This window comes from Giraffa tippelskirchi, chromosome 5 (genome assembly GCF_054371585.1).
Source record: "Giraffa tippelskirchi isolate mGirTip1 chromosome 5, T2T-mGirTip1v1.2.pri, whole genome shotgun sequence".
Taxonomy (NCBI): domain Eukaryota; kingdom Metazoa; phylum Chordata; class Mammalia; order Artiodactyla; family Giraffidae; genus Giraffa; species Giraffa tippelskirchi.
The window spans coordinates 177,550,154-177,576,035 of record NC_137279.1 but is presented as its reverse complement, the minus strand read 5'-3'; the positions used below and the strand labels follow the sequence as shown (position 1 = coordinate 177,576,035).

The 25,882-nt window shown below is 46.1% G+C and overlaps 2 protein-coding genes across 5 annotated transcripts in view; one reads left to right on the top strand and one right to left on the bottom strand.

Annotated features, from left to right (window-relative positions):
* The window catches only part of P3H1 (prolyl 3-hydroxylase 1), a 30,998-nt gene extending 5,200 nt beyond the window's left edge, over window positions 1–25,798 (bottom strand). The window contains exons 1-8 of one of the 3 annotated variants that reach the window (XM_081492244.1): window positions 25,689–25,798; window positions 10,054–10,206; window positions 8,212–8,401; window positions 7,868–7,999; window positions 6,634–6,773; window positions 1,314–1,403; window positions 992–1,044; window positions 696–817 (exon numbers count right to left, since the gene is read on the bottom strand). In XM_081492244.1, the coding sequence (XP_081348370.1) occupies window positions 696–817; window positions 992–1,044; window positions 1,314–1,403; window positions 6,634–6,773; window positions 7,868–7,999; window positions 8,212–8,401; window positions 10,054–10,143 (817 nt within the window). In that variant the 5' untranslated portion in view covers window positions 10,144–10,206; window positions 25,689–25,798. Of the gene's footprint in view, window positions 1–695; window positions 818–991; window positions 1,045–1,313; window positions 1,404–6,633; window positions 6,774–7,867; window positions 8,000–8,211; window positions 8,402–10,053; window positions 10,207–13,480; window positions 13,969–25,654 lie in introns of those variants that run through there. The other 2 variants (XM_081492245.1, XM_081492243.1) reach the window with 2 other exon arrangements.
* Window positions 14,257–21,046, top strand: C5H1orf50 (chromosome 5 C1orf50 homolog). 2 transcript variants are annotated; one of them, XM_081492259.1, is made up of 5 exons: window positions 14,257–14,346; window positions 14,470–14,585; window positions 19,430–19,516; window positions 20,032–20,163; window positions 20,523–21,046. In XM_081492259.1, exons 1-5 carry the CDS (start codon window positions 14,277–14,279, stop codon window positions 20,721–20,723), a joined length of 606 nt encoding a protein of 201 aa, XP_081348385.1. In that variant the 5' UTR covers window positions 14,257–14,276; the 3' UTR covers window positions 20,724–21,046. The 2 variants fall into 2 exon arrangements, with proteins under 2 accessions (XP_081348385.1, XP_081348384.1); XM_081492258.1 differs by having other exon boundaries at window positions 14,257–14,355.
* Window positions 25,799–25,882: the final 84 nt, after the last annotated feature.

Sequence of the window (25,882 nt, the reverse complement as noted above, 5' to 3'; positions counted from 1 at the left end):
ATCTGAGATGCCTCACGGGCAGGGATGATAGGAAATGTATAGGACGATGGATAGACCTGAACAAGGACTTATGGGCAGAGAGGCTCAAGGATGAGGAAAAGGTGTAAACGAGGCAAGAGTGGAGCCTATGGTTAAAGGGGAGACACAGAGGATGGTGTCAGAGTCCTGGTGTTTGGAGACTGGTCTTGCCCCCCCGGTGGGAAGGGGCAAGGACAGACTGGAAGAGGAAAGAAGGTGCAGACAGGAGGGGCTGGGAGCTTGTCATCGGCCTGAGGCAAGGGGACATGAAAAGGGTTGGGGAGATAGAAAGAGAGCGGAGTCCCATCGGCAGGCCTCGCCAGTGGACTGGAGGGGACAGGCAAGGGGGGACCAAAGGACACCTGAAGATTCTGAGGCTTGGTGACAGAACAAATGATGGCAGTTGGGAGGAAACAGTTTGGGGGCAAGGAGATGAGTCTTCTCCTCTAAATACTTACCAAAGTGAACTAGTGTCCACGTGACACAGGCGTTTTATTTCTAACCAAAGGCCAATTCTCAGTGCTCTTTGCAGAAGTCCCGTGGGTGAGTGAGGAAGGGTGACCCGTGCCGGCTCAGCTCCTGAGGCTGCCCTCTCACGGGAGCTGCCCCGCTGACATGGGGACCCTGGCCCTGCTGTCCCCACAATGGCCAAGGTGGCCCTGAGCCCATCCTCTCACCTTCCCGGGTCAGCCTGCTCACATCCAGTGACTCCTTGGTCTTCTCCTCCACAAGGGTCTCGATCTCCTTCATAAGGTTCCCGATCTCCTGGGAGATGCGGGCAGCTGTTTCCCGTTCTGACCTGTGAGCACAGCTGCTCTGAGAGTTGCATCCTGGGGCCAACCCAGGCTCCCACCCTGGCTCCCCAGACTGGACCTGCCCACCCCTTGCCAGGAGTTCACATCTGCCTGGGCTCGGGAAGCCTCAAGTGCTTCATCACACCGATCCACTCATGCAGTTTCTTCAAGGGCCTCACTTCTGTTTCTCTTGCAGTCTCTTAGGAATCACCTCCACTGGAGTCCATGAATCCTAAAAGCAGAGCAGGAAGAAATGAACAGTGCCAGAGGGCCTGCTGAATCCTTTAGGTCTTGATGCATGGACTAGGGCTTACAGGAAGTCCACCTTCTCACCAGACCCCTTCCAGGAGACAAAGGGAGACGTCTTTGGGACCGAGTCACCTATAACTAGCTATCCAGAATTCCCCCTTGTCTCCTGTCCACTGGTCTTCTCCCTGGAGTCACCTGGTGTACAGCTCACCCCATCCCTTGCCCACCCCTCACCCCCGCACCCTGGCTCACCGGATCAACAAAGGGAATTCCAAAAACATCGTAAGCGAAGAAGAGCAGTTCTTTCTCCAGCAGGCTCCGCTGGCGGTACTCCTGGGCACTCTGAGACACACAGTGGGAGGAATGCTCTGGAACTCAGCCCTGCCGCTAGCTCTTGGCCCCCACCCCCCTCCAGCCAGTGTCTACATTTCTGCTCCCCGTGTGACCCAAGGCTTCCTCTCCCACCACCACTCATGTGGTCATCCCCAGTTTGGGACAGAAGTCTCACTTTTGTGCTCAAGGGTTCCTCTTGCCTGGCACAAGCAGCATATCTGAGGGTGGCATAACCAGGCTTCCCTTGAAGGGAAAATGCCCCCTTCCTTCCTCTGCCATTACACTCTGAGACAGAAAACCTGAGGATTCTCAGGAACAATTAGTCTTCAAAGGAGGAAAATTCCTTCTTGACTTTTGCAGGAGTTTGGTCTCAGGGGGGAAAAAAAAAAACAAAACTTAAAAACTAGGTGTTAGGTGACTACTGTGTTCTTCATTCAATCTTTACTGCCACCTCTGAGGTTGATCCGATTATCCCCATTTTACTGATGGGGACACTGAGGTACAGGCGGACAATATTGTGTCCTATGGTGGGGTGACACAACAGGAAACAGCAGAGCAGGGACCCATGTCCAAGGCTGGGTCTCTCTAATCCTAAAGTCCATATGCTTTTTCCTGTGTCATGTGCCTCCCCTCAGACTTGGAGCAGACGGTATCCCTCCCTGGAGCCAGGCAGCTTCAGAAAGAGCAACAGGGCTCAGCACCCGGCCCTTCCCACTGGCGGGCTTACCCGGGGCAGGGAAACTAAGTACCTTCTGGATCCCATCTTTCCCTAGGTGCCCTGCTAGTCTCCTAGCAGCAGAAGGAAGGAAGGAAAAAGAAAAAGTATCAGTTGAAATAAAAGATGAGGGCAATAAGGAAAACTTTAAAGGCATCAGTGAGGCCTACCTATATCACCTGTTAGATATACTCAAGAGAAAGATGGAAATTTTTGAGGGAGTTCATTTTTAAAATTTTTTTAAGGGATAAAGTTATTTTTTAAAATATTTATTTATTTGGGTCTTAGTGTTGGGTCTTAGCTGTGACACTCAGAATCTTCGCTGTGGCGTGTGAGATCTTTTTCTTTTTTCATGGAAGATCTTTAGTTGCAGCATGTGAACTCTTAGTCATGGCACGTGGGAGCTAGTTCCCTGACCGGGGATGGAACCCAGGCCACCTGTATTACATGGAGTCTTAACCACTGAATCAACAGGGAAGTCTCTCCTGAGGAGTTGAAATGATTGGCGTCCCTCACCAAGTGCTGGACACCAAGCTAGATATGTGTTATCTCCTTTAACCCTCTGCAGCAGCCCTATGAGGCTGCAAAGTCCCACTTCTACCACTTACTCAACACTGATTTACTGAGTGGCAGCTTTGTGTCAGAACTATGCCGGCACTGGGATAAAGCAGGGAAGCAGAGATTCTCATCACCATAGGCAGTGACAGGCCACCGTGCAGGTTAACTCATTCTTGGAGCCTAAATGTCCTCATCTCTAAAAAAAGGAAGAACAGCACCCACCTCAAAGGGCACCTGTGATGACAGAATGAGAAGATGGGTGTTAACACCCAGCTCAATGAGATGACGGAGAAGGCAATGGCACCCCACTCTAGTACTCTTGCCTGGAAAATCCCATGGACGGAGGAGCCTGGTAGGCTACAGTCCATGGGGTCGCTAAGAGTCGGACACGACTGAGCGACTTCACTTTCACTTTTCACTTTCATGCATTGGAGAAGGACATGGCAACCCACTCCAGTGTTCTTGCGTGGAGAATTCCAGGGACGGGGGAGCCTGGTGGGCTGCCGTCTAAGGGGTTGCACAGAGTCAGACATGACTGAAGCAACTTAGCAGCAGCAGCAGCAGCAGCAATGACATGATGGGTGTAAAGACCCAGCTCAATTCTTGGCCTGGGACGGGGCTCAACAGATGTTAGTTACCCTCTTACCAGTAGGGTGGTTCTAGTTAGAAATGGTAGACTGACTGACCACTCATTTTCTCTTTCTGCCCAAGACTTACTAGGCCATCAAGGGTAAGGGTGAGGGGGATCTTAACTGAGCAAAAGAGGCCAGGAGAAGTGCCATCTCAAAGCCAGGTGGTCACCATCTAGCAGCCAAAGAGGACAATGACAAGGTAACCAGTCTCTACATGGGAGGGGATGGCAAGAGGAGGATTCCTTCTATTGGAGACTCTTAGGACGCCAGATCTAGGAAGGAAGAACCTTGGTTTTTAACTTCAGGGTAGGTTGGTGATGCCACCTCACTGGGCTGTTATGAGAATCAAATGAAAGAAAAGCTACAAAAGATTTTTGTAAACTAGAAAATGCCACACACATTTAAAGGGTGCTTATTTTCAACAGGAAGTGCCACAACAACCAGAATGGGAAGTCTGTTACTACTGCATCATCTACCTGCTTTTCCCAGTGAACAGAGGAAAAGTTAGCCACCCTGGGCTGGAGTGCAGGCAGGAAGGGAGGCTGTGAGTCCCTTCCCATTGGCCCCTGTACACTCTGGAGCCCTGTGGCCAGCACCACGCACAATGTCTCCCAGACTGGGAATTCTGGGTGTGTGTTCTGTTGCTCAGTCTGTAAGTCGTGTCCTACTCTTTGCAACCCCATAGATTTTAGCCTGCCAGGCTCCTCTGTCCATGGAGTTTTCCAGGCAAGAATACTGGAGTGGGTCCCAGACTGGAGCAGGGTACCTAATTAGGCCTGGAGAGGAGGGAGGAGTGAAAACACGCCCCCTTTCATGCTGGCAGTTCCACCTCCCTCCTCCACCTGGTTGGCTCCTCCGCCTCGCTCAGGCCTTGGCAGCTCTCTTGGCGCCACATGGCCCCAAGCACCTCCCATTCTGAACCCTGCACCATCATAGGTCATCAGGCTGTTTCAAACCCTTCCAGGACTCACCACTCCCTGCCGCAGAGAGTAGCGTCCAAGGTCCTGGAGAGGCACTCAAGAACCTTCAGAATCTGATTCTCCCAGGCTCCATTGCCTGCCACTTCCTGTCACCATCTTCCATTTGCATGGGATAGTTGTGTAGGTGTTGTACATGCTATTCTTCATCTAAACGGCCCTTCCCTGTCTCATTCACCTACTGTAGGCTTTAAAAACCAAATGTCACCACCACTGCCTGTTGCAAAGCCCTCCCTTACTCTCCAGGCACTCCTTTCTCTCCCATGCGTCCACCCGGGCTTGCTGGCACCTCTTTTATTATATTCACTGCAGTATCCTACAAATGTCATATTGTATACCTTTCCAAGGTGGTTTCAGATGGCACTCAGAAAGACATGAAGGTAAAACATACACAGCTAAACCCATAGAGAGCTGATAGACATAAATAGCAACGCTCAGGTCTTTCCTCCAACCCTTGACCTACAGGCCCATGCCTGGGGGTTGGGGGTGGGGAAATAATCTCCATGAACAGTTATGTTAATTTTTTTCTTTACCTAAAATTATTATCATGGAGACAATTTCATATTGGTGCATAGTAATCTGCTCATGCAATTTACGAGTTATCTTGTATGTCACTGAATCAATGTACCAAAATTGGTTCAACCAGTCTCCAAATTGATGGCATTGAGCTTGTTTGTAGTTATTTTGCTTTCAGCAGCAGTGTTCCGATGCACAGCTGTGCACATTTACCTTTGCACAAGTGTGTGGTACAGCTGCGGGGTGAATCCCTGGCCTCTGATTCATCGGTTAAACAGCCCAGGGGTGGACCTGTTTTCTCATCCCCTTCATTTGTCCAAGAGATGTGATGCATTAACAACGGAGGGGCTTCTAGAGCGTCTGTAGTTATTTTTTGTTGTTGTTATTGTTGTTGTTGACAAAGTGAAAAGTTAGTCCAAAGTTATAGCCAATTTTACAGGCTGGGGTTTGGGTGAGGCCAGCAGGACACAAGTGATCGAGGGCCACAGTGATAAGCCCCCTGGTTTCAGGAGGTAACTGAGGTTAGAGGTGAGAAAACCCTCCAACTGCTACTCATGTACCATCATCCAGACCCCTGTGATGCTACCTGTCCACACAACATGTTGTATAGTGCCTGTCGGCTTACTCTCTCTTTTTTTGACTGCACCTCAAGGCTTGTGGGATCTTGGTTCCCTGACCAGGGATTGAACCCTGGCCCACAGCAGGAAAAGTGCTGAGTCTTAACCACTGGATTGCCAAGGAAGTTCCAGCTCACTATCTCATTTGACCTTCATACTCATCTTGTGTTGAAGACAGAGCAAGAGCCACAGTCCTATTTTATAGCAGAAGAGACAGACTCAGAAGGGCAAAGCAGCATGACTAAGATCCCACACGATGTGCCAAAAATCACATGGCTAGTAAGTGGAGGAGTCAGGACTTGAGCCCAGATTAGTGACTTCAAATCCACCTCATTGTTCTGGGCTCAAGAAAGAGGATCTAGGGCCTGTGCATGGCATAGGCACAAATAAGAAGGTTCACAGTGCCAAACTTCATTAAGTTGAAACAGAGAAAGTTTCATGTGTGTGTGTTTTTTTTAGGCTATTTTATTTTATTATTTATTTTTTGGTCATGCTCTGAGGTATGTGATCTTAGTCCCCTGACCAGGGATCAAACCTGCACCTGCTTCAGTGGAAGCGTGGACTCTTAACCACCAGACACCCAGGAAAGTCCTCTCGTTTCATGTTTTTAATACAAAAATAATACGCATTCACTGCAGGGAATTTATAAAATACAAATGAGCAAAATAAAACAAATCACCGGTAATTCCTGAAATAGCCATTGTTAAATGAACAGCACAATGTACAGTGCAGGGATAGGGGGTGCTTTCGCTTCAGTGCTTTTCGTTTTAGTCTTTGTATCACATAGATTTTCCTTCCAATTTGGAAGGATATGGGGTTAACGGTGAAACAGGGACAGATCAGACAATGGCAGAAAGAAGAGGGGACAGGAAGGAAAATGGAGGCAGGAAAGTGGTGAGTGGAAAAAAAAAGTTAGCATGAAGTAGAAAATGATTAATCTTGGCCAAACAGTATCAAGTCTTAAAGTAGGGATGCTAAAAAAGGCAAAGAACATGGCTGCTTTGCAGCTCTGGTTTTCTTTGCCAACTCAGAGAACAGACTTCTGGGCCCAGATTGTGCTAATGAAGGCTCCAGCTTATTCCCTACGCTTCCCATGCATTCACGCCTGCCTGGGAACCCTGCCTTACCCTGCCCAAGCAGCAGCTGGCTCTCCCTCCTCTACCCCACTCTGCTCTCTGGTCTGGGTTCAGCTGGCAGCTGTCCTAAGTAATGCAAGTCTCTCACCTCACGGGGGCCAATGGATTTTGCTTGCTCTTCTCCAAGCATGGCTGTATAGTAGGCCAGATTCTGGCTCATCACCTCATCATTGGGGAAGAAGAGGAGATAGGTCTTGGCACATTCAATGGCCTGTGTGTAATTCCCAACTGCAAAGGGGAAAAAAAACGGCTGAAAAGAAAGCATCTCATCTTGGGTACCATGAACCACCTAGAGTTCAGTCTCAGCACAGCTCAAGGTGATAATGACACGGCCAGGAGGCACCAGCTACATAACACAACTGCCTGATTGGGGGAGAGAAATGACAGAATCCACATAGTATATGTAATTGATTTTAAGGTGCTCAGTGTCCTCAGGTAACTCAAACATTGGCCTTAATAGACCAATGAGACCAATATTGGTCTCATTAGACCAATATCAGGAATATTCCCATCTTCCTATCTTTTTTCCCCTATGGACTTTCAGAAGAGAAGGGAAGATTATAATAGCAGATTGCCTCTTTGGCAGAGTTTTTGTTGATATGTGTTGGTTTCCTCAACTATAAAAGCATATATTCTTGAATATGCTATAAGGCTTACTTTAGCACACAGTAGGAACTCAGTAAAGATCCGCTGACTTGTTGTTTTTCTGGATATTAACATCCCCCTCTCTACTCCAGAGCATCAGTGCTGTTATGAAGGAGAAGGTCTGGGAAATGTCCTGTGAGCTGGTTTAAATGGAAATACATCCTTGCCTTTACTATAACTTAAAGTGAAAAAAGTGAAAGCATTAGTCACTCAGTCATGTTCAACTCTTTTCAACCCCATGGACTGTAGCCCACCAAGCTCCTCTGTCCATGGAATTCCCCAGACAAGAATACTGGAGTGGGTAGCCATCCTTTCTCAAGGGAATATTCCCAACCCAGGGATTGAACATGGGTCTCCTGCATGGCAGGCAGATTCTTTACCATCTGAGCCACCAGGGAAGCCCTACTATAACTTAACTCAAGTGCAAAATCAGATTATAAATGTCATGGAGGGGACCGGTGAGGTCCTAGAGTCTCCCTCTCCCAGCTTCTCAGGCTGCCGGTACTGGCTTCCCAGCAGGTGACCTGTAACAAGACACCCAGGGATCACCTGGCACAAGGCCTCCCAGAGCCGCAGAGAGAAGCCAAACAAGCAAAGAAGCACAGTGGCCATGATCCCTGCCTTCCCTGCTTTTGGCTTAGTTAAAAGCAGCTGAGAAAGAGGGAAGTAGACCTTACTGTTATAGTAGGCAAACTGCAGATAATTATAATGAGATGGCAGGAAGTCTTCAAAGGGCTTCTCTCGACTTGGGTGGGAAGCAAGCTCGGTGACACAGTTCTGCTTACAGCTGAGGACCTGGATGTAATGATCTGAAAGGAATCGAAGAGAGGGAGAATGGTAAGGTCAACTTCCAGGATTCCAATTCTGCTTAAGATGAACAAATCAAGAGGAAGCAGTTTTCAGTCGGATTCCCAGCTCCCAGGAGATTCAGGAATGAGGCCTACGATGCCCTGTCTGCAGGACCACGTCGCTGCTCTGAGAGCCCAGCAGGCCCGATCCGGGGCGGGTTCGGGCCGCGCACCTGTGATGGCCTGGAAGAGGTCGGCGTTGTACTCCAGGTAGTTGTAGCCGTCGTAGTCGTAGGGCCCTTCGCAGAGCGCGCGGCACGCCTCGTCCGCCACGAAGTACTCCCGCAGCGCCGCCTCCAGGTGGGGCACGGCTTCCTGCGGCTGCTCCTCGGAGTAGAGGCGCACTCCCAGCCGAAATTCGTGCTACTGGGAGGAAGAGGTACTTAGATGCCGGGCAGGCGGCAGGCGGCTCTCCCTTCTATCCCGCGGCCACCTCCGCGGGCGTCCCTCTAGCCCGCGCAGGTTACCGACGGAAAGGGTGGCTGCTGTATAATGAAGGCCTCCTAGAAACAGTCTTTCCTTGTTTATTTTGAAATTTAAAAGCATTTACCTCAATCTAGATGAAAGCTATATAGGAATTCATTGTCATTTTCTTTAAAAAATATATTTATTTGGCTGTGCGGGGGTCTTAGTTGCGGCACGTGGAATCTTTAAGTTGCAGCAGGCAAACTCTTAGCTGCAGCGTGTGGGATCTAGCTCCCTGACCAGGGATCAAACCTGGGGCCCCTGCTTTGGGAGTTCAGAGTCGTAGTCACTGGACCACCAGGGAAGTCCCTCATTGTCATTTTCCTGCACTTTTTCTTGGTAGGGCTGAACGTTTTCAAAATAAAATTTGATTTAAAAAATTGAACTCTTAGAGGTTAGAATGTGGGCTGAGATGATGAAAGCAATCGTTCTGGCAGTAAGGACTGCTGATTACAGACTCTGCTTCTGCTCTTTGTGGGACACAGCTCCCTTCTTGCGGACAGTAACCATTTTCATCTGTCACAGAATCACTAAAAACAAACAGACAAACCCAAAATCTAAACTGTGTAGAGTTGTATAAAGTACTATATGTACACATTTTATTTTTAAAAGCTATTCTGATATTGTCTCTAATATGCCTATTTCTATTAATAAACTAGAACATACGCCCTTTATAAAAATACTATGCCATGGGACCGTAGCCTGCCAGGCTCCTCGGTCCATGGAATTCTTCAGGCCAGAATATTGGAGTAGGTAGCCATTCCCTTCTTTAGGGGATCTTCCCAACCCAGGGATCGAACCCAGGATTGGGTTCTGCATTGTATGAGGATTCTCTACTGTCTGAGCCACCAGCTGCTAAACAAATAGAATAAGAATACTGAGGAATATGGTACCACTCACTTCTGTGAAAAGCAAAAATCTACACAACCAAAAATATTCAATAAGTAAATGAATACAATTGATGAGTAAGATGGATTACCATGCAGCTATTAAATTCAAAGAAAATTTGAAGACGTGAGAAAAAGTGCATGATAAAATGTTAGTTCAAAAGGAGGATGATAAAAAATACATACACAATATGACACCAAATTAGGTTTAAAAATTAGATTTGTTGCTGTTGTTGTTTAGTCGCTAAGTTTTGTCCAACTCTTTTGCTACCCCATGGACTGAAGCCCACCAGGCTTCTCTGTCCATGAGATTTCCCAGGCAAGAATACTGGAGTGGGTCACCATTTCCTTCTCCAAGGATTTTCCTGACCCAGTGATCGAACCCTTTGTCTCCTGCATTGGTAGATGGATTCTTTACCACTAAGCCATCAGGGAAGCCCATAAAAATTAGGTACTGAAGACTTAAAAAATAGACCAAAATATCAACCTCTGGTTTTCTGAATGTAGCACTGTTAGAGATAATTCCTGTTTTTTTATGTATTTGCATTTTTCTAACGTTGTACAATGAACATACATTACTTTTGTAATCTGAAAACAACCCTAGTGAATGTCACTATAATAAAGAGTGAGTGAAGAGGATAACGCTTTTTGTTTTTTTTTCACCATATGGGGTTTGGCCTCAAGGTCCTTGAAGTCAGCCTCCTTCACCCCAGACATGGTCTGGTAATAGTCCAGGTTCTGTCGCATCTCCATGTGCTCAGGGTTGCCCACGAAGAAGGTATGGGCTGCTGCTACAGCTTTCTCCAACTTGTTTATCTAAGGATGAAGAATAAAAACATAGTTGTCACATGCAAACCCTGAAGTTTGGTGTCCAAATATGCAGTTCACAGTAAACAGGAAATCCCCGCCTTCCTGAGCCTTCCACTCAGTGTGTCCAGCCCCTCCCAAGCCCAGAAAACACACCTATTGCAAGAAACTACATACCAGAGATTAGAAGCATGGGGCCCTGAACAGATTTTCAGCTATTTTTCAAATCAGGATTAGGGATTCCTCAAATTACAGGAGGTCATGCTTCAAAAGTGTAAACATTCTATTCTAAAACAAAGGTAGTATTGTAGGGGGAATGCTATGGACGACTGCCTGCCTGAAATAATACACTCTCGAGATTCAGATGTAGGGACTGAGCTGAAAAAGTCCAAGAACTCAAGGATTTAGGGGCAGGGGAGAAAGCGCAGTTAACAATTAGACCATGCCTACGAATTTGCCTAGAAAAAAAAATATGCTTTTTTTTCCATATATGCTTTTGACTCATTCAAGGAAAAGGTGGGTGGCAAAAAATCTTAAGGTCCTATACAAAATCCAGACATGACATCTTCTGACTTTTCAAAGCCCAGGGCTCATGAGGTTAAAACTAGTGACTTTACAGAAATATGAGAGGGGAAGAAATGTGCTATGGACCACAGTAATGCTTAGAGCAATGGACTCCAGCATACCAAAATTATACAGCTTCATATATAGAATCCAGAAGAAATCACTGATGATATAATGATTAACAACATGGGTTGTGATATCAGTCTGGTAACAATGGTAGGTTTAATTATTCTCTTGCTGGGGCTTTAGACAAGTTAAAGTTAATTCTCTAAACTCATTCCCTGGACTTTGCTAGTGGTTAAGAATCTGCCTGGCAATGCAGGGGACAGGGGTTCAATTCCTGGTCTGGGAAGATTCCACATGCTGCAGGTAATTAAGCTTGTGCACCACAACTACTGAAGCCTGTGTGCCCCAGAGTCTGTGCTCTGCAACAACAGAAGTCACCACAGTGAGAAGCCTGAGCACCACAACTACAGAGTAGACCCCCACTCACCGTAACTAGAGAAAAGCAGTGAAAACCCAGCACAGCCAAAAATGAATAAATAAATATATAAATACATCCCCTAATCTCACAGGATTGCAGGGAAAGTTAAATGAGAGGATATATATGCAGCTGCTAACACATGCCACTGGGCACATATTAAATGCTTAATAAATGTCAGCTCAATGAATGTAAATCCTCAGTTTAGTTCAGGCACTCAGTCGTGTCCAACTCTTTGCGACCCCATGGACTGCAGCACGCCAGGCTTCCCTGTCCATCAACTCCTGGAGCTTGCTCAAATTCATGTCCATTGAATCGGTGATGCCATCCAACCATCCCGTCCTCTGTCGTCCCCTTCTCCTCTCGCCTTCAACCTTTCCCAGCATCAGGGTCTTTTCCACTGTGTCAGTTCTTCCCAGCACATGACTAATATGCCAAGAAAATTTTTTTCTTTTCTGACTTTAGTACTAGTAAATGCACACTAGACAAGGAGTCAGCCCTGGCTGTGACCTCCAAATAGTTAGGTGACCCAAGGTCAACAATCTCCATCTCCGTCCCTCAGTATCCCTAACTGTAAAATCAGAAATTTTCTCAAAGTGAAAGTGAAGTCACTCAGTCGTGTCCAACTCTTTGCGACCCCATGGACTGTAGCCTGTACCAGGATTCTCCATCCATGGGATTATCCAGGCAAGAGTACTGGAATGGGTTGCCATTTCCTTCTCCAGAAATTCTCTCAAGTCTGTCCCTTCTATGGACTGACTCTCTCTCGTATCTTTCAGCACTACTCTTGCCTTTCTCCTTCTCCTCCATCTCTACACTCTTCACTCCACCTCCAGCCCTTTTTTACCCTCTGAGCGCAAGGCACCTGATTTCTCCCTCTCATGTGGACAGCTGCAGTCATCTCCTAATGGTTCACTCTGCCACCACTTTCTCCTTCTCCCAAGGCTTATCCCACATGGCTTCCAGAATCAGCATCCTACAACCCAGTTCTGATGACAGGTCCATGAAGTCGGCAGAATTCTCTTCCCACTCTGGCCCTACTCTGTCAGAAATGGCTATACTTCCCCTCCTCCGGCAATAGTTGGGATCAGCTTCAAATGTCACCTCTTCTTTCAAGTCCAACTTCTCTGACACACAGTTAGGTTCTTCCTCTGTTGTGTCTCCACAGCGGGATATACATACTCTTTTAGTAGCCCTTACCACTAAAGTGACTCTTAAACTGCAAAGCGAGGTAAAACAACATACAAAGTCAAGCACATTACCTGTTCAAAAACTGGAATGTAGTAAGTATTTAGTAAATGTTTGTCAAAGAATTTTTAAAAGTGTTGTTAAGTGACATAACCAAAGACATAGCCCAATTATTTTGGTGTCAAATCCGGTACTCCTCTGGGAAACTAGGAGGAATGGAGCAGAACTGTGTAAGCAGAATGCTTGTGCAGAGTGGAAATCTGAGGTCCCCAAGACTTTGTAAGTCTCTAAGTTGAACTGAAGGTCTGTTAAACTATGGATATAATAGATAAGCCCCCACAGCTCCTCCTTCCATTTTCCCCCAATAAAATGGGGCTATTAATAGCACCTACTTTACAGGATATTGCCAGAATCTGGGTAGATGAACTAACAAAGTACTTAATAATGCCTGGAAGTCTGTTTTGGCTATCATTATCATCATAAATCAGAAGCGCTCCAAATCTGGGGGTACACTTGGACTTAAGGCACTCTGGAATTCCAAAAAATGCTCATTTTCTTTGGAAACCTGACACACTAGCCAGAGGGTCCCTCACAGGGAGGGGCCAGACAGCCCCTACTGGCGACGTGGCAACCTCACGTCCTGAAAGAAGGCTGCTGCACTCAGGCGGCAGGAAGAGCATCACTGAAAAGCAAACCGGAAGGAAGATATTGTAGAAAGGTCTCAGCTTCTCACTGAGTAACTTACAATGAAATCAGGAGTTACAGCTACCGCTGTAGGTCCCTATAAGCGGCTTCCTGAGTAACACAAGACCAAGTTTTGCTTGGCATGTGCCTTAACCCTAGGATGGACTTTTGGGGTCACCATCTGCCTATGCGAACCCGGAGAGGCTGGTCTCCTGGCCAGGTCGCTGCTCTCCCAGGATCGGGGAAGAGTTTCTCGTCCAAGAGGCCACTTTCCCTCTCCGCGGACACGTTCCTTGCCCCCCAAGTCCCCTAACCAACCACGCCCAGAAGGACCCCCAGCCGCCCGGGACCCGGGCAGGTCTGCACCTTGAAGTAGGCGACCTGCAGGTAGTTGTAGGGGCTCCGCTTGCGGAACTCCAACTCCAGCTCCTCGCTGAGCGAGTGGGCGGTCGACGGCCCAAGGCAGCGGCGCAGGCAAGCGGCGCGGCGCAGCAAACCCCCGAAGAACCGCAGGTCGTGCAGGGCGGAGGCACCTGAAGCCTGCGCCAGGCTGGGGGGCGAGTCTGGGTCCACCTCCCACGGGAGGTCGGCGGCACACCGGGTGCGGCAGCGCAGGCGGAGAGCGCGCAGGGCGGCCCGCGAGCGCAGCGCCCGCTCCATGCTCAGAACCACACCGGCCCAGTCCCCGCGAGCATAGGCCGCCGTCCCCTCTGCGAACAGCAGATCAGGAGCCGTCAGGTCCCATCCCGCCTCGGACTCGGCCTCAGCCTGGGAGGCAGTGGCGGCGACCGCCAGCAATGTGGTCAGCAGCCTTAACGCGCGTGCCGCCATGGCCGCTCAGACCTAACGGGACCGCTGGTCACCGGCCAGGGAAGTTGGAGTCCCACCTCCGGGAAGCCCCGCCCTCGAGGTAAGCCCCGCCCTAGACTAAGCCCCGCCTCCCAACCCAGCGGCGTCTCCCAGGAGGCACCACCTCTTCTGCCTTCCCCCACCCTTGACTCCACCCCTCGGCGGAACCCTGAGAGTCCGCAAGAGCCCCGCCTCCTGACTCCCAGCAGTTCCGACGCCTAGTGGTCAGAAGACCCGGAAGCTCCGCCCACGAGCATTTTTGCGCATGCTCTGCAGCTTCTCGCCGCCTGGGTAGTGAGGAGAAGGTTTTGTCATGGAAGATCGTGCAACGCCCGGGGGGACCCAGGGAGTCACAGAAAACCAAGGAGTTCTGTCGGCGGCAGGTCGGGGAGGTAGGCGGGAGTCAGATGGGGAAAAGAAGCCCTTCCGGAGCAGCTAATCTGCCGGGCTTCACGGGAGGCCGAGGGCGGGCGCTCACGGCCTGTGTTCCTGGGTATTTGTCGCAGGAGCCCTGGTGGAGCTCACCCCGAACCCCGGCGGCCTGGCCCTGGTGAGCCCCTACCACACCCACCGGGCCGGGGACCCTTTAGACCTCGTGGCGCTCGCAGAGCAGGTGCAGAAGGTGAGGAGGCGGGGCTGGGATAGTGAATGACTATCTTCTTGCATATTTGGTCCTCCCAGCCACTTAGTGTGGAGTAGTGTTTTTTCTTGTCTCCATTTTACAGTCGGGCAATACTGATGTTCATGGCCAGTTGGTGGCCTGACTCCAGCTGATTTTCTGAGACCAAACACCCCTTCAGCTGCAACTTGAGTGCCCATAATCTCTGAGAAATGGAATATTTCATGCTGTGTGAGTAAATAAGGATGTCACAGTCCTTAGCAGTTGCTGCCTTCACAGGTAGTGAGCCCTGAGGGAACTCAGGAAGGAAAGAATATCTCCCATCTAGCAGTCATCTAGCAGCCATCAGACTGCAGCCACTCACATCCTGAGGAAGCTCAGGATGAAAACAGGATGTGAAAACAGAATGCTGCCTCAGATAGCTGAGGGGCATATCAAAGGAATGATTTCAGTGAGTCCAGACTCTTGTATCTTCACATATATGGAAAAGCGCTTAATTTTTTAATTTGGATTACCTGATTTTCTTTAATTACTAATAGTCTTTTGATGTTCAGACTACCTGCCCTTTGTTGCAAAACTTCTGTATAACCTGGCTCCTGCCCCATTCTCCCAGGGTCACAGGGAGTTTGAACACATGAATTTTAATCCCAGTTTTGATATTAACTTGCACTGTGACTTGAGGTGAATTACTTTTCTCTGGACCTCAGCTTCTTTATCTGTAAAATGCTGAGTGTGAACTAGGAGAGCTCTTAGGTCTGAAATTCTTGAAAATCCAGATTTCCTCTAATCTTTCTTACCAAGACTTCCAGTTGTAGAACCCTCTTTGAGATGTACAAATACAGGGGATTGCTTCTTTAAAGTTTATGATATTCCCTCATCCTGGCGTATATGATCACATTTGGCCTTGGTTATATTCAAAGGCCTTCATTTTGCTCAAAAAATTTAACAGTGTCCTCAAATTCCATTACATGTATGTCTTGGTACCTCAGTTTTGTTTTCAAATGCTTAGGAAATCTTCTTTGATATATTGCGTGCTTTCTCTTTCCTAGAGAGGTGAAAAGCAAAATATGACTTTTATGGATTAGGAGAACATTATGTGGGCTTTCCTGATAGTTCAGTTGGTAAAGAATCTGCCTGCAATGCAGGAGACTCCGGTTCAATTCCTGGGTCGGGAAGATCCGCTGGAGAAGGGAAAGGCTACCCACTGCAGTATTCCAGTCTGGAAAATTCCATGGACTGTATAGCCCATGGGGTCGCAGAGTTGGACACGGCTGAGTGACTTTAACTTGCACTTTATGTGTCTGTTGAATCAAATCACTTATTGGCAGGGAGGCTCCCAGAGTCACATCTTAGGCAGACATTTTTGGTGGGTTACTGAGTGACATGTTTATTACAATGATGTGGAAAAGAAAGAAGGAAGACAGTTTTTGTCCTTCAGTCTGTAATCTAATGAAATACAGAGTATGCATTATTGTGCTGCCTCCGTTTTTCCAACATTAGTCTTTGAGAAACTGAAGAAAAAGCATTCTGAAGATAAACAGAATCAAGAGTATTTCAGTTTGTGAACTGAAATGTACTTTGTAGCAGGACTGACTTCTTACATGCCACTTAGGTATTCATGTGTGTTGGAAAGCGCAAGAACCCTGGTATTAAGGCACGAAATTTAGAATCAGACTGATCTGTGTTGAGATTTGTGGATGTGTGTGTGTGCTCAGTTGTGACCGACTGTTTGTGACCCTTTGGACTGTAGCCTGCCAGGCTGCTCTGTCCATGAGATTATCCTGGCAAGAATACAAGAATACTGTTGTGCATGGCCATTTCCTTCTCCAGGGCATCTTCCCAACCCAGGGAGCCTCTCCTCCATCTCCTGCATTGGTGGGCAGATTCTGTACCACTGAGCCATCAGTGAAGCCTTGAAACCTTGGACAGGCTACTTCACCTCTCTGAGTCTAATCCTAAAATGAGAAGGTGAAGTTATCATCTCCAACTTCATAAAGTATTATGAGAATTAAATGAGATAATATGCAAAGGGCCTCAGAGTGATTAGGGCCAGAGTTTGTGCTTAATTGTTAGAGGTAGTCTTTCTCTTATTTCAGTTTTAATTAGGTTCTTTTGTGTTCAAAGGATAGATTTGTTGCCACCTTAAGAAAAAAGATTTATTTCAAGGCCACTCCTAACCGAACCACCTAGTCTGTGCTTGGCCATAAGGTTCCTCGCTGTCCCTGGAACAAAATTCAGGTTCTTGTATCAGGAATCATAAAGCCTTACATGATCTGATGCCTGCACTCTTTTTTACATCTCCCCTCACTGACTACTCATAAGCTGCACGGGCATCAGAAGTGCCTGGAAGCTGCGTCTCTGGTTTTTTGCATGGCTGGCCCTTTCCTTCAGACCCAAGTCAAAAGTCACAACCTCAGTAAGACTTTCTTGTCTATTAGTGCAATTGAGAAACTATTTTAAATTTTAATGTGATCTTAATTTAAATTTTAAAACCTGGTAATTGAGTCAATGACTGGAAACTTTTAAGTTTATTTGGAACAATTTGAGTATGTGAATTGACTCTTCCAACTATAAATTTTATGAAGTCTCTATGCAGATCAAATTTTTCCAATGAAAATATAGCATCCAAATTGATAGGTGCTGTGAATATAAAATATACACTTAATATGAAATGTAAAATATCTCTTTTAACAATTTTTATATTGATTACATGTTGAAATGATAAATTTTTTGATCAGTTCAGTCGCTCAGTTGCATCAGACTCTTTGCAACCCCATGGACGGCAGCACTCCAGCTTTCCCTGTCCATCACCAACTCCTGGAGCTTGCTCAAACTCATGTATATCGAGTCAATGATGCCATCCAACTGTCTCATCCTCTGTCGTCCCCTTCTTTTCCTGCCTTCAGTCTTTCCCAGCATCAGGGTCTTTGTTCCAATCAGTCAGTTCTTCGCATCAGGTGGCCAAAGTATTGGAGTTTCAGCTTAAGCATCAGTCCTTCCAATGAATATTCAGGACTGATTTCCTTTAGGATTGACTGGTTGGATCTCCTTGCAGTCCAAGGGATTCTCAAGAGTCTTCTCCAACACCACAGTTCAAAAGCATCAATTCTTCAGCACTCAACTTTTTGATATATTGGGTTAAATAAACTATATTAGTAGTTTTTTTTTTTTTGGTTGTGCCATGTGGCTTATGGAATCTTAGTTCCCCAACCAGGGATTGAACCCAGGCCACCACAGTGAAAGTGCCAAGTCCTAACCACTGGACTGCCAGGTAATTCACTATATTATTATAATTAATTTTACTCATTTATTTTTACTTTTAACCCAGCTACTAGAAAATTTACAGTTTCATATGTGACTTGTTTCTATCCTCAAGGATAGTTGCATTTGACTATAATCTTAACGAAGGCAGTGACCACATTTCATGTTTGCCAATGTGTCCAGCGCAGTGCCTATCATGGTGTCTGACCTATGGGAGTTGCTCAGTATGTATCTGTGAAACAGATAAAGGCTTGACTCAGCCTACTCAGTTGTTTTCTCTTCACTCATAGCACGACTTATACCTGACTTTTATCATAAGTGTCCTCAACTAACCAGCAAATTCTCTTAATATTTCTTAGTTCAAGTTTTACCTCTTACTTTCTTTTCCTTAACAATTCTACACCACTAAAAGTTAATCAGTTGTTTTTTTTTTTTTAACTCTCTGGTGGGCCAGTGGTTAGGGCTCAGTGCTTTCATTGCTGGGGCCTTGATTCAATCTCTGATTGGACAGAGCCAAAAAAAAAAAGTTAATCAGCTTTTTGTGAAAAGAAATCTGGAAGTTTTTTGACAGATTTCTGATATGTGAATGATAATCCTTCCCAGTACACGAATTGGTTACATATGTGTCTCCTAGCTTTGAAAGTTATTTTTTTTAAAAGCAATTTCCTGTGCCTTCAGTTGAATTTCCTAGCACATGACAGTCTTTTGTATATTTTATAATTGTTCCAGGTCTACATCATGGTGGTGGTGTAGTCACTAAGTCGTGTCTGACCCTTGTGACACCATGGACTGTACCCTGCCAGGCTCCTGTGTCCATGGGATTCTCCAAGCGAGAATACTGGAGTGGGTTGCCATTTCCTTCTTCAGGGGATCTTCCTGATCCAGGAATCCAACCCGGGTCTCCTGCATTGCAGGCAGATGCTTTACCCACTGAGCTTACAGTGTTTTAAAAATACATTTTAAGTAACAGGAATGCAAATATAGGTTAAATATAACTAAGTGTGATGTAAATAATTCAACTGAATAATGGTCAGTTTAACAGATACCTTCTGTATATAGTCAGGTTCCTATATCACAGGTCATAAGAGACATACCACAAGTGTCTTTGGATTTTCATTGTAAGACCCATCCCTGATTTCAGAAATGTGAGAAATGTGAGAAATGTGAGAAAATAGATGGAGACCTGAGGAATAAGTGGGGTTAGTCAGGCAAAAGAGCAAGAAGGAAAACGTATTGGATGGAGGAGAGGGCATATGCAAAATTACTTGGAAGCGAAAGGGAGTGGGGCATGTTAGAAGACTGAAATTTTTGAGTGTGACCAGAATCTAGAGTGAACAAGGTAGATTCTTTGGGAGATAGAAAAAGAGCACTTATTTCCTTGGTATGGGGTCATGTCAGCATTGACTTCTCCTAAGCAGTGTCTTCTGAGCTAGGCCTTGGGATGAGTGGGTGTTCGTGGGGGAATAGTGAGAATGGGAAGGGTATGATAGGCATAAGCCAACATGTTGACATAATTTCACATTGGGATCTAAATAAGAGCATCGTAAATCTTTCCGACCCGCAGTTCAGTTTCTTCTCACCCTTAGGCTAATGAATTCATCAGAGCAAATGCCACCAACAAGCTGACAGTCATAGCTGAGCAAATCGAACATTTGCAAGAACAAGCCAGGAAGGTAAGTAGTAGCTTTTCGGTAAGCTTTCATTTTCTTCATTTTGTTCACAGGATTGACTAAACTTGCATATAATCACTGTAACTTACTTGTTTTGGTACCTCCTAGAAATATAGAAGTGTTGAGCAAAATAGAATAAGCCCAAGAGGTTAAGTATAACGTTTTTCACTGGGAGAAAGCTGAGTGTTTTGTAAAGCATCTTAAGGGGAAAATTTATTTTCAGTTATAAAGGAAATGTACTTAGCACTGAAAAATTAGGAAGAAATTTAAAAACGACTCAAAGCCAATAATACTCTACATTTTGAAATATAAGTTTTCCAAAGGCATTTTTATAACATAGTAGTATAATGTAGTCTAATTTTTCTCTTCAGTGTCATCTGGGTCTCAGTCATGATTCATTGATGTGAGGGAGCAAGACCCTAAGCATTGAACAGGTTCCAGCTTTTGAGTGGGGTGATCATTGAGTGTGAGTGCTGTTACCTCTTATACCTAATTCGTTATATCTCTGTGGATTTTAGGTATTGGAGGATGCTCGCAGAGATGCTGACTTGCACCATGTAGCTTGTAATATAGTGAAAAAACCTGGCAACATTTACTACCTTTATAAACGGGAGAGTGGTCAGCAGTATTTTTCCATTATTTCTCCAGAGGTAAGAACATTTAATTGTTGCTACAAAAACCTTGTCTTTAAGAAATTCTTGGTAGTGTGTGTGTGTGTGTGTGTGTTATGTGTGAGAAAATGTAGGCATGGGGTTGGTAAGTGATTTTCTAGAAAACTAGAGGTGGCATGAGCCCAGAGATGACTCTGAAAAATACTTGCGCTTAAATTATTTCACGGTCATTATCTCTGTTTAGGGAAGTACCTGATGTGTAATGCAATGCTTTCCAAGGATGATTCTGACTGGTCTGAAGTGAAAAGCCAAAAAAGAAAATTGTGGTATTATTAGGAAATGGACTCAACTTCTTTACCTCCTGCCCTGATCAGAACTGACTCCTTTGCCTTCTCTAGGAATGGGGGATGAGTCGTCCACATGACTTTCTTGGTGCCTACAAGCTACAGCACGACCTGTCCTGGACTCCGTATGAGGACATTGAGAAGCAGGATGCTAAAATCAGTGTTGTGAACAAGTTGCTAAACCAGCCAGTGGCTCTGCCTCCAGGCACTGAACCCAACTTCCAGGGGTTCAGGTCCATTGAGAGTGGATTCTGACAAAGGCTGTCGACATGGACCTGTCACCTCCTTGTTGCCCCAACCTCTGCCTTGGTGGGAGGTAGCAAGAGAGACAAAGGCGTGTGGGTGAATCATGAACTTCTTTGAGGGTGACCCTGTGTGAATGGAAACGCTGTTGTTATTACTTTTCAGTGGGGTGGTAGAATCATATCCGTCTCTTTTGGGATCCTCTCTGGGTCACACGTACCCAACTGGTCAGTTTCAGAGGACCAGTCAGTGTACTTTCCTTGTCCTTTATCTCCATCTGTTCTCTCATGAGTTAGAGCATTAAAGAAGGAAAGTTTTCTTCTTCCTGGGAAAAAGGCTGGTGAGTCATTTCCAGAAACACTGTTAAGCTTTTGTAACTAGAATGTTTTAAGATTGGGGTTGAGGCTGTTTAATAGTTTGTTCAACTGTAGCTTCAAATTCGTCTGGGAAGCAGAGTATTGGGTACTGGAGATGATAAATAGCCTGGCTTGGCTAGCGATAGTGTGTAATTCCGGTGTGTGTGTATGTGTGTGCACTAAGTTGCCTCAGTCGTGTCTGACTCTGCCACCCTGTGCTGCTGCTGCTAAGTCGCTTCAGTCGTGTCCGACTCTGGGCGACCCCATAGATGGCAGCCCACCAGGCTCCCCTGCCCCTGGGATTCTCCAGGCAAGAACACTGGAGTGAGTTGCCATTTCCTTCTCCGCTATAGACTGTTACCGGAGAGGGCAATGGCGCCCCACTCCAGTACTCTTGCCTGGAAAATCCTGTGGACGGAGGAGCCTGGTGGGCTACAGTCCATGGGGTCGCTAAGAGTCGGACACGACTGAGCAACTTCACGTTCACTTTTCCCTTTCATGCACCGGAGAAGGAAATGGCAACCCACTCCAGTGTTCTTGCCTGGAGAATCCCAGGGACGGCGGAGCCTGATGGGCTGCCGTCTATGGGGTCGCACAGAGTCGGACACGACTGAAGCGACTTAGCAGCAGCAGCAGCATAGACTGACTTCTACACAATTGGTAAGGTCTGGCTTACTTCACTCTACTCCCTACATTGACCACTAGGTGGTGCCATTGTGATTTCCTGGTTAAGCCGGTTACCAAGTTCAGAGAAAGGAGCATTGTGAAGTGATTTTGATTTTGAAGGTAGCATCTCCTAGAGGGACTAAGACCCAGTGATTATATACAGTAACCATTTTTCGTTTACCCATCTGTCCACCCATCCATAAGTAATTAATACTTAATTACTAAGTATTAAGTGCCTTCTAGCTTGCAGATTCTGGAGAATGATACAGCTGAATAAGACAGGCCCCTATTTCCAGGAAGCTCACAATCTAGTTGAGGAGACAGTAAGTCAGCCATTACAACATAGTATAAAAAGGGCTATGTTGGAAGTTCACATGGAATATCCTGGAGCACCGAGGAGAGCGACCTAACTTAGCTTAGAGAATTTAAGAAGACTTAGAGGAGCTGACACCTGCTTGGAAACTGAAAAACAAGAGTTACAGCTTATCTGGAGGTACCAACTGTCCTCTCTATGGGAAGGCTGTCTTTCAGGGTAGTGGGGAGGGTTCATTTTTGGATAGGATTTATTTGTGAATGAACAAAGGAATATCCATTTAACAAGCCATATCAACCAGAATAATCCTGCCAATCATGAAGGGTGGACTGAGATATCTCCTGACCAGAACACTCTTACTTCTAACAGGTAGGAGATAGGTAGATGAATAGGATGGTAAACAATTCTAGACAAAAAAAATTGCACGTGAGGGACATTGACAAGAAGTAATATAACATTTGGGAATTGGAGCTAGTTTAAAGTGAAGAGTATTGGCCAGGGGGTGTGAGAAAAGAGCTAATTGAAGGATTGGGGGTAGGGAGTTGATAAAATTGACCTTTTAGAAACCTGATTTTGACAACAGAGGATGAGTGGAGGGAAAACCTCTATGAGCCTTCATCCCAGTCCAGGCAAGAGATCTAACAAAATAACAGAAGAGTAAGACATCCCTGATAATTTTCCAAAATAATTAGCAATCTGTATTTGCCTCAATAATCCACCCGGCTGGCTCTGCCTAGGTTCACTGAGTATGAATAACAACTTACTGCACCTCCCATTCTCCTATGAGGGCTCTAGAAGGAGGGAAAGGAGGCCTGATTGTATCCTTGGGTTCTTAAGTTATCAGTCCACAAGCATTGAGAGCACTGGTGGTATAGATTAAAAGATGATAAGTACTGTTTAGTGAGCTCTTTTTCTGCCAGGCATAGCCATTGTCTGATTTAATCTTTATATAATCATCATCTATAAGGTATTATATAGTATTCCTATTTTACAGAGCTGGATCATCTCAGAGATTAAGCACCTGACTTGTGATTATACAGGTACAAAGTGCTAGAGGTCAGGTTCAGACATTCCTGTTTAGTTCTTATCTGTAAGCTGTTTTGGCTGAGTAGGACAGTCCTAGAAGAGCTCTTCATAGAAGTGTGAAGAAATAAATACAGAAGGGACAGAGTAATGTGTGTAGGGGATACTACGGGAATAGTTCACTTGAGTATTTAGTGATGAGCATGCAGAGGGTGTATGTCAAAGTCTGAGGAAATTAACTTACCAAAGGTCACAGAACTTAAGAATAATTGAGCCCACACTTCTAGCATGAAAGCCCATGTGCAGAACCCCCACACACACAAGATAAGGTGCATATTCCCTAAAGGAGCTGGAGCTTGGGAGGAAGGAGACTCAGTGCCTGGAGTAACTGGACTTGTAGTCCAAGCAGCACTCGATTCGTGGATTACTCCCTTCTTAAAAGCTTTGTTCTTCATTTTGATTTGGAATATTACCATCTTCCGCTTTACTGCCTGCATCTTTTTTGTCTCATGATACTAATAGTTTGGACTGCTCTGAGGCCGAGTCCTTGGCCCTCTTTTCTTTCTCTGCTAGGTGATCTAATCATTTCCCTTGGCTTTAAATGCCACCCACATGCTGCTGACTCACATATGTGTCACCTATCCTGATCTCTCCCTGAGTTTCATGCAGACTTCATTATCCAACAGTCTCACCTGATGTCATTACAAACCTAACGTGTCCAAAATGGAAGTCTTTTGAGTTCTACCCCAAGGCTGTTTTGTCACCAGTCCTTCTGTTTCCATCACCACCTGTCACACTGCTGTTGAGACCCAAAACCCAAGTCATCCTGTTCTTCCCACACCAATCAGCAAGTCTCAGCTCTGTCTTCAAAATATATCCCACTCTGACTGCTGCTCAGTGCCGCCACCCCTACCCTCTTAGTCCAAGCCACCAGCATCTCTGGCCTGGATGGATGCAGTAACCTCCTCATGTGCCTTCCTGCCTCTGTTCTCACCCTCCTTCAGTCCATTTCCACAGACTGTTGTCATCATCTTTTAAAAGTATGTCAGGTTATAATACTTCTATAAAAATGACCCCCAGGTTTCTCATTACACTTAGAATAAAGTCCAGACTCTTGCCGCCTCAATTTGGACTAGCCAGAAGCACATGTTCCCCTATTCCTGTTCTCCACTTCTGTGAGATCCAGAATGAGAGGAAGCTAGAAACTTCTGCCAGTTCGAGAGGAGGGTTTTTATTAGATCTCCCTGCTTCCTCTCCCCCTTCTGAAGGAAGCCTTGGTGATGTCTGGGGTAACAGATGCATGATCACGTCCTTAGAATAATGATGATGATGATTGAGCTTCTATCCTGTGCTGAGCATTATTTGATATATTTATTATTTATATTTTATATTTAATATAAATTCTAAGCTTATTGTCACAGCAATCCCATTTTACAGATTAGGAAATAGGTTCAGGAAACCAAAGTAACTTGTTCAGATGTACACCTCTGCTAGTGCTAGAGCTGGAATGTAAATCTGGTTAAAAGTTAAGGCCAGTATTCTAATCATTATGTGACATTTTTTACTTTGCCACTTTAATGGTCCATGTTGCCTGGGAAAATGAGAAATACAAATGACAGAAAGAAGCTGACCTGACATGTAGCACAGCTTAGACTTGTAGCACAGCTTTACTTGCCTCCTGGATCTCCAGTTTAGTTTCTCAAATACCTTAGGTGTGACTTTAGTGTCAAACTGTTCAGGTCTTAGAACCACTAATTAGTAATGGTGTAACCTTCAGTAAAATCGACTAATGCCCATTTCCTCTTCTGGAGAATGGGAATGCTGATAACTAACATTAGGGGCATTTGAGAAAATCCAGTAAGATGACTATAGTGTGTGTAAAGCATTGAGCACAGTGCCCAGTGGCTAGCAGCCACTCAGGACAGGCTGGATCCTATACTTCTCTTCCCCCCTCCAGGCTGCCAGGTGAGGAAAAGGGTCACCTGACCTCCAGACTCCACCCCTTCTCTTGCATATTCTCCTTTGCTGCCCTGGAAGCTCTTGCTGCAGGGACTTAGCAACAGGGTAGGTCAGAGATTGTGGGGCAGGTATTAGAACTGGTGCTTGGGATCCTTCCCAATACTAACAGGTGTCTGTGGTATATACTTGTCCAGTTATAGAACCTGGATACCTCAGAGGGGCTGTTTCCTCCTCCCTCTCACTCTTCTGCTGTCTTGGCATTCTGTCTCACAGGGGCTCCTGGTCAGGCTACTTCTTGGTCCTGTCTGCTGCTGTCCAACAAGATGTCTGCTCCAGCACCACACCCCCAGCTCTTGCAGTGTTACAGAGAGCCTTCCTCCACAATGGCTGCCAGGATAATCTTTCTAAATCAACTTGACCTTGTCATTTCCCTACTTAAAATATACTGTTTGTCATTGATCCAACAGATACTGAGGTTGGGGGCGGGAGGGTACTTTATGCCTAGCACTTATACAGGCTCAAAGATACAGCAGTGATCCAAGCAGAGCCAAAGCCCTGCCCACGAAGAGGGGCCTTATATTCCAGGGGCCCTTTACAGCTTTACCTCCCCTCAACTCCCCGCCTACCTCCCATGCACCGTGCACGCGCTGGTCCCTTCACCTGCTGAGCCTTTGCACATTCTTTGTGTTAAACTAGTCCACTCCTCTCAGATCCCTCCATTTCCCCGTACCCCCACTCCGTGCTGCCGCTTCAAGACTTCAGGCTCCCCTGCAAAATGAGGCCCCTCGTCTGCCAACTAAAGCTGCCCCTCCCCTGCCTCCTGGGGATTGTGAGCTAAGAGCCAGGGGTGAGAG

Coding starts and splice junctions, on each gene's coding strand:
- C5H1orf50 (XM_081492258.1), top strand. CDS start 14,277: ATGGAAGATCGTGCAACGCCCGGGGGGACCCAGGGAGTCACAGAAAAC. Junction 14,356..14,469: donor GTCGGCGGCAGGTCGGGGAG/GTAGGCGGGAGT, acceptor TATTTGTCGCAG/GAGCCCTGGTGGAGCTCACC. Junction 14,586..19,429: donor TCGCAGAGCAGGTGCAGAAG/GTGAGGAGGCGG, acceptor TCTCACCCTTAG/GCTAATGAATTCATCAGAGC.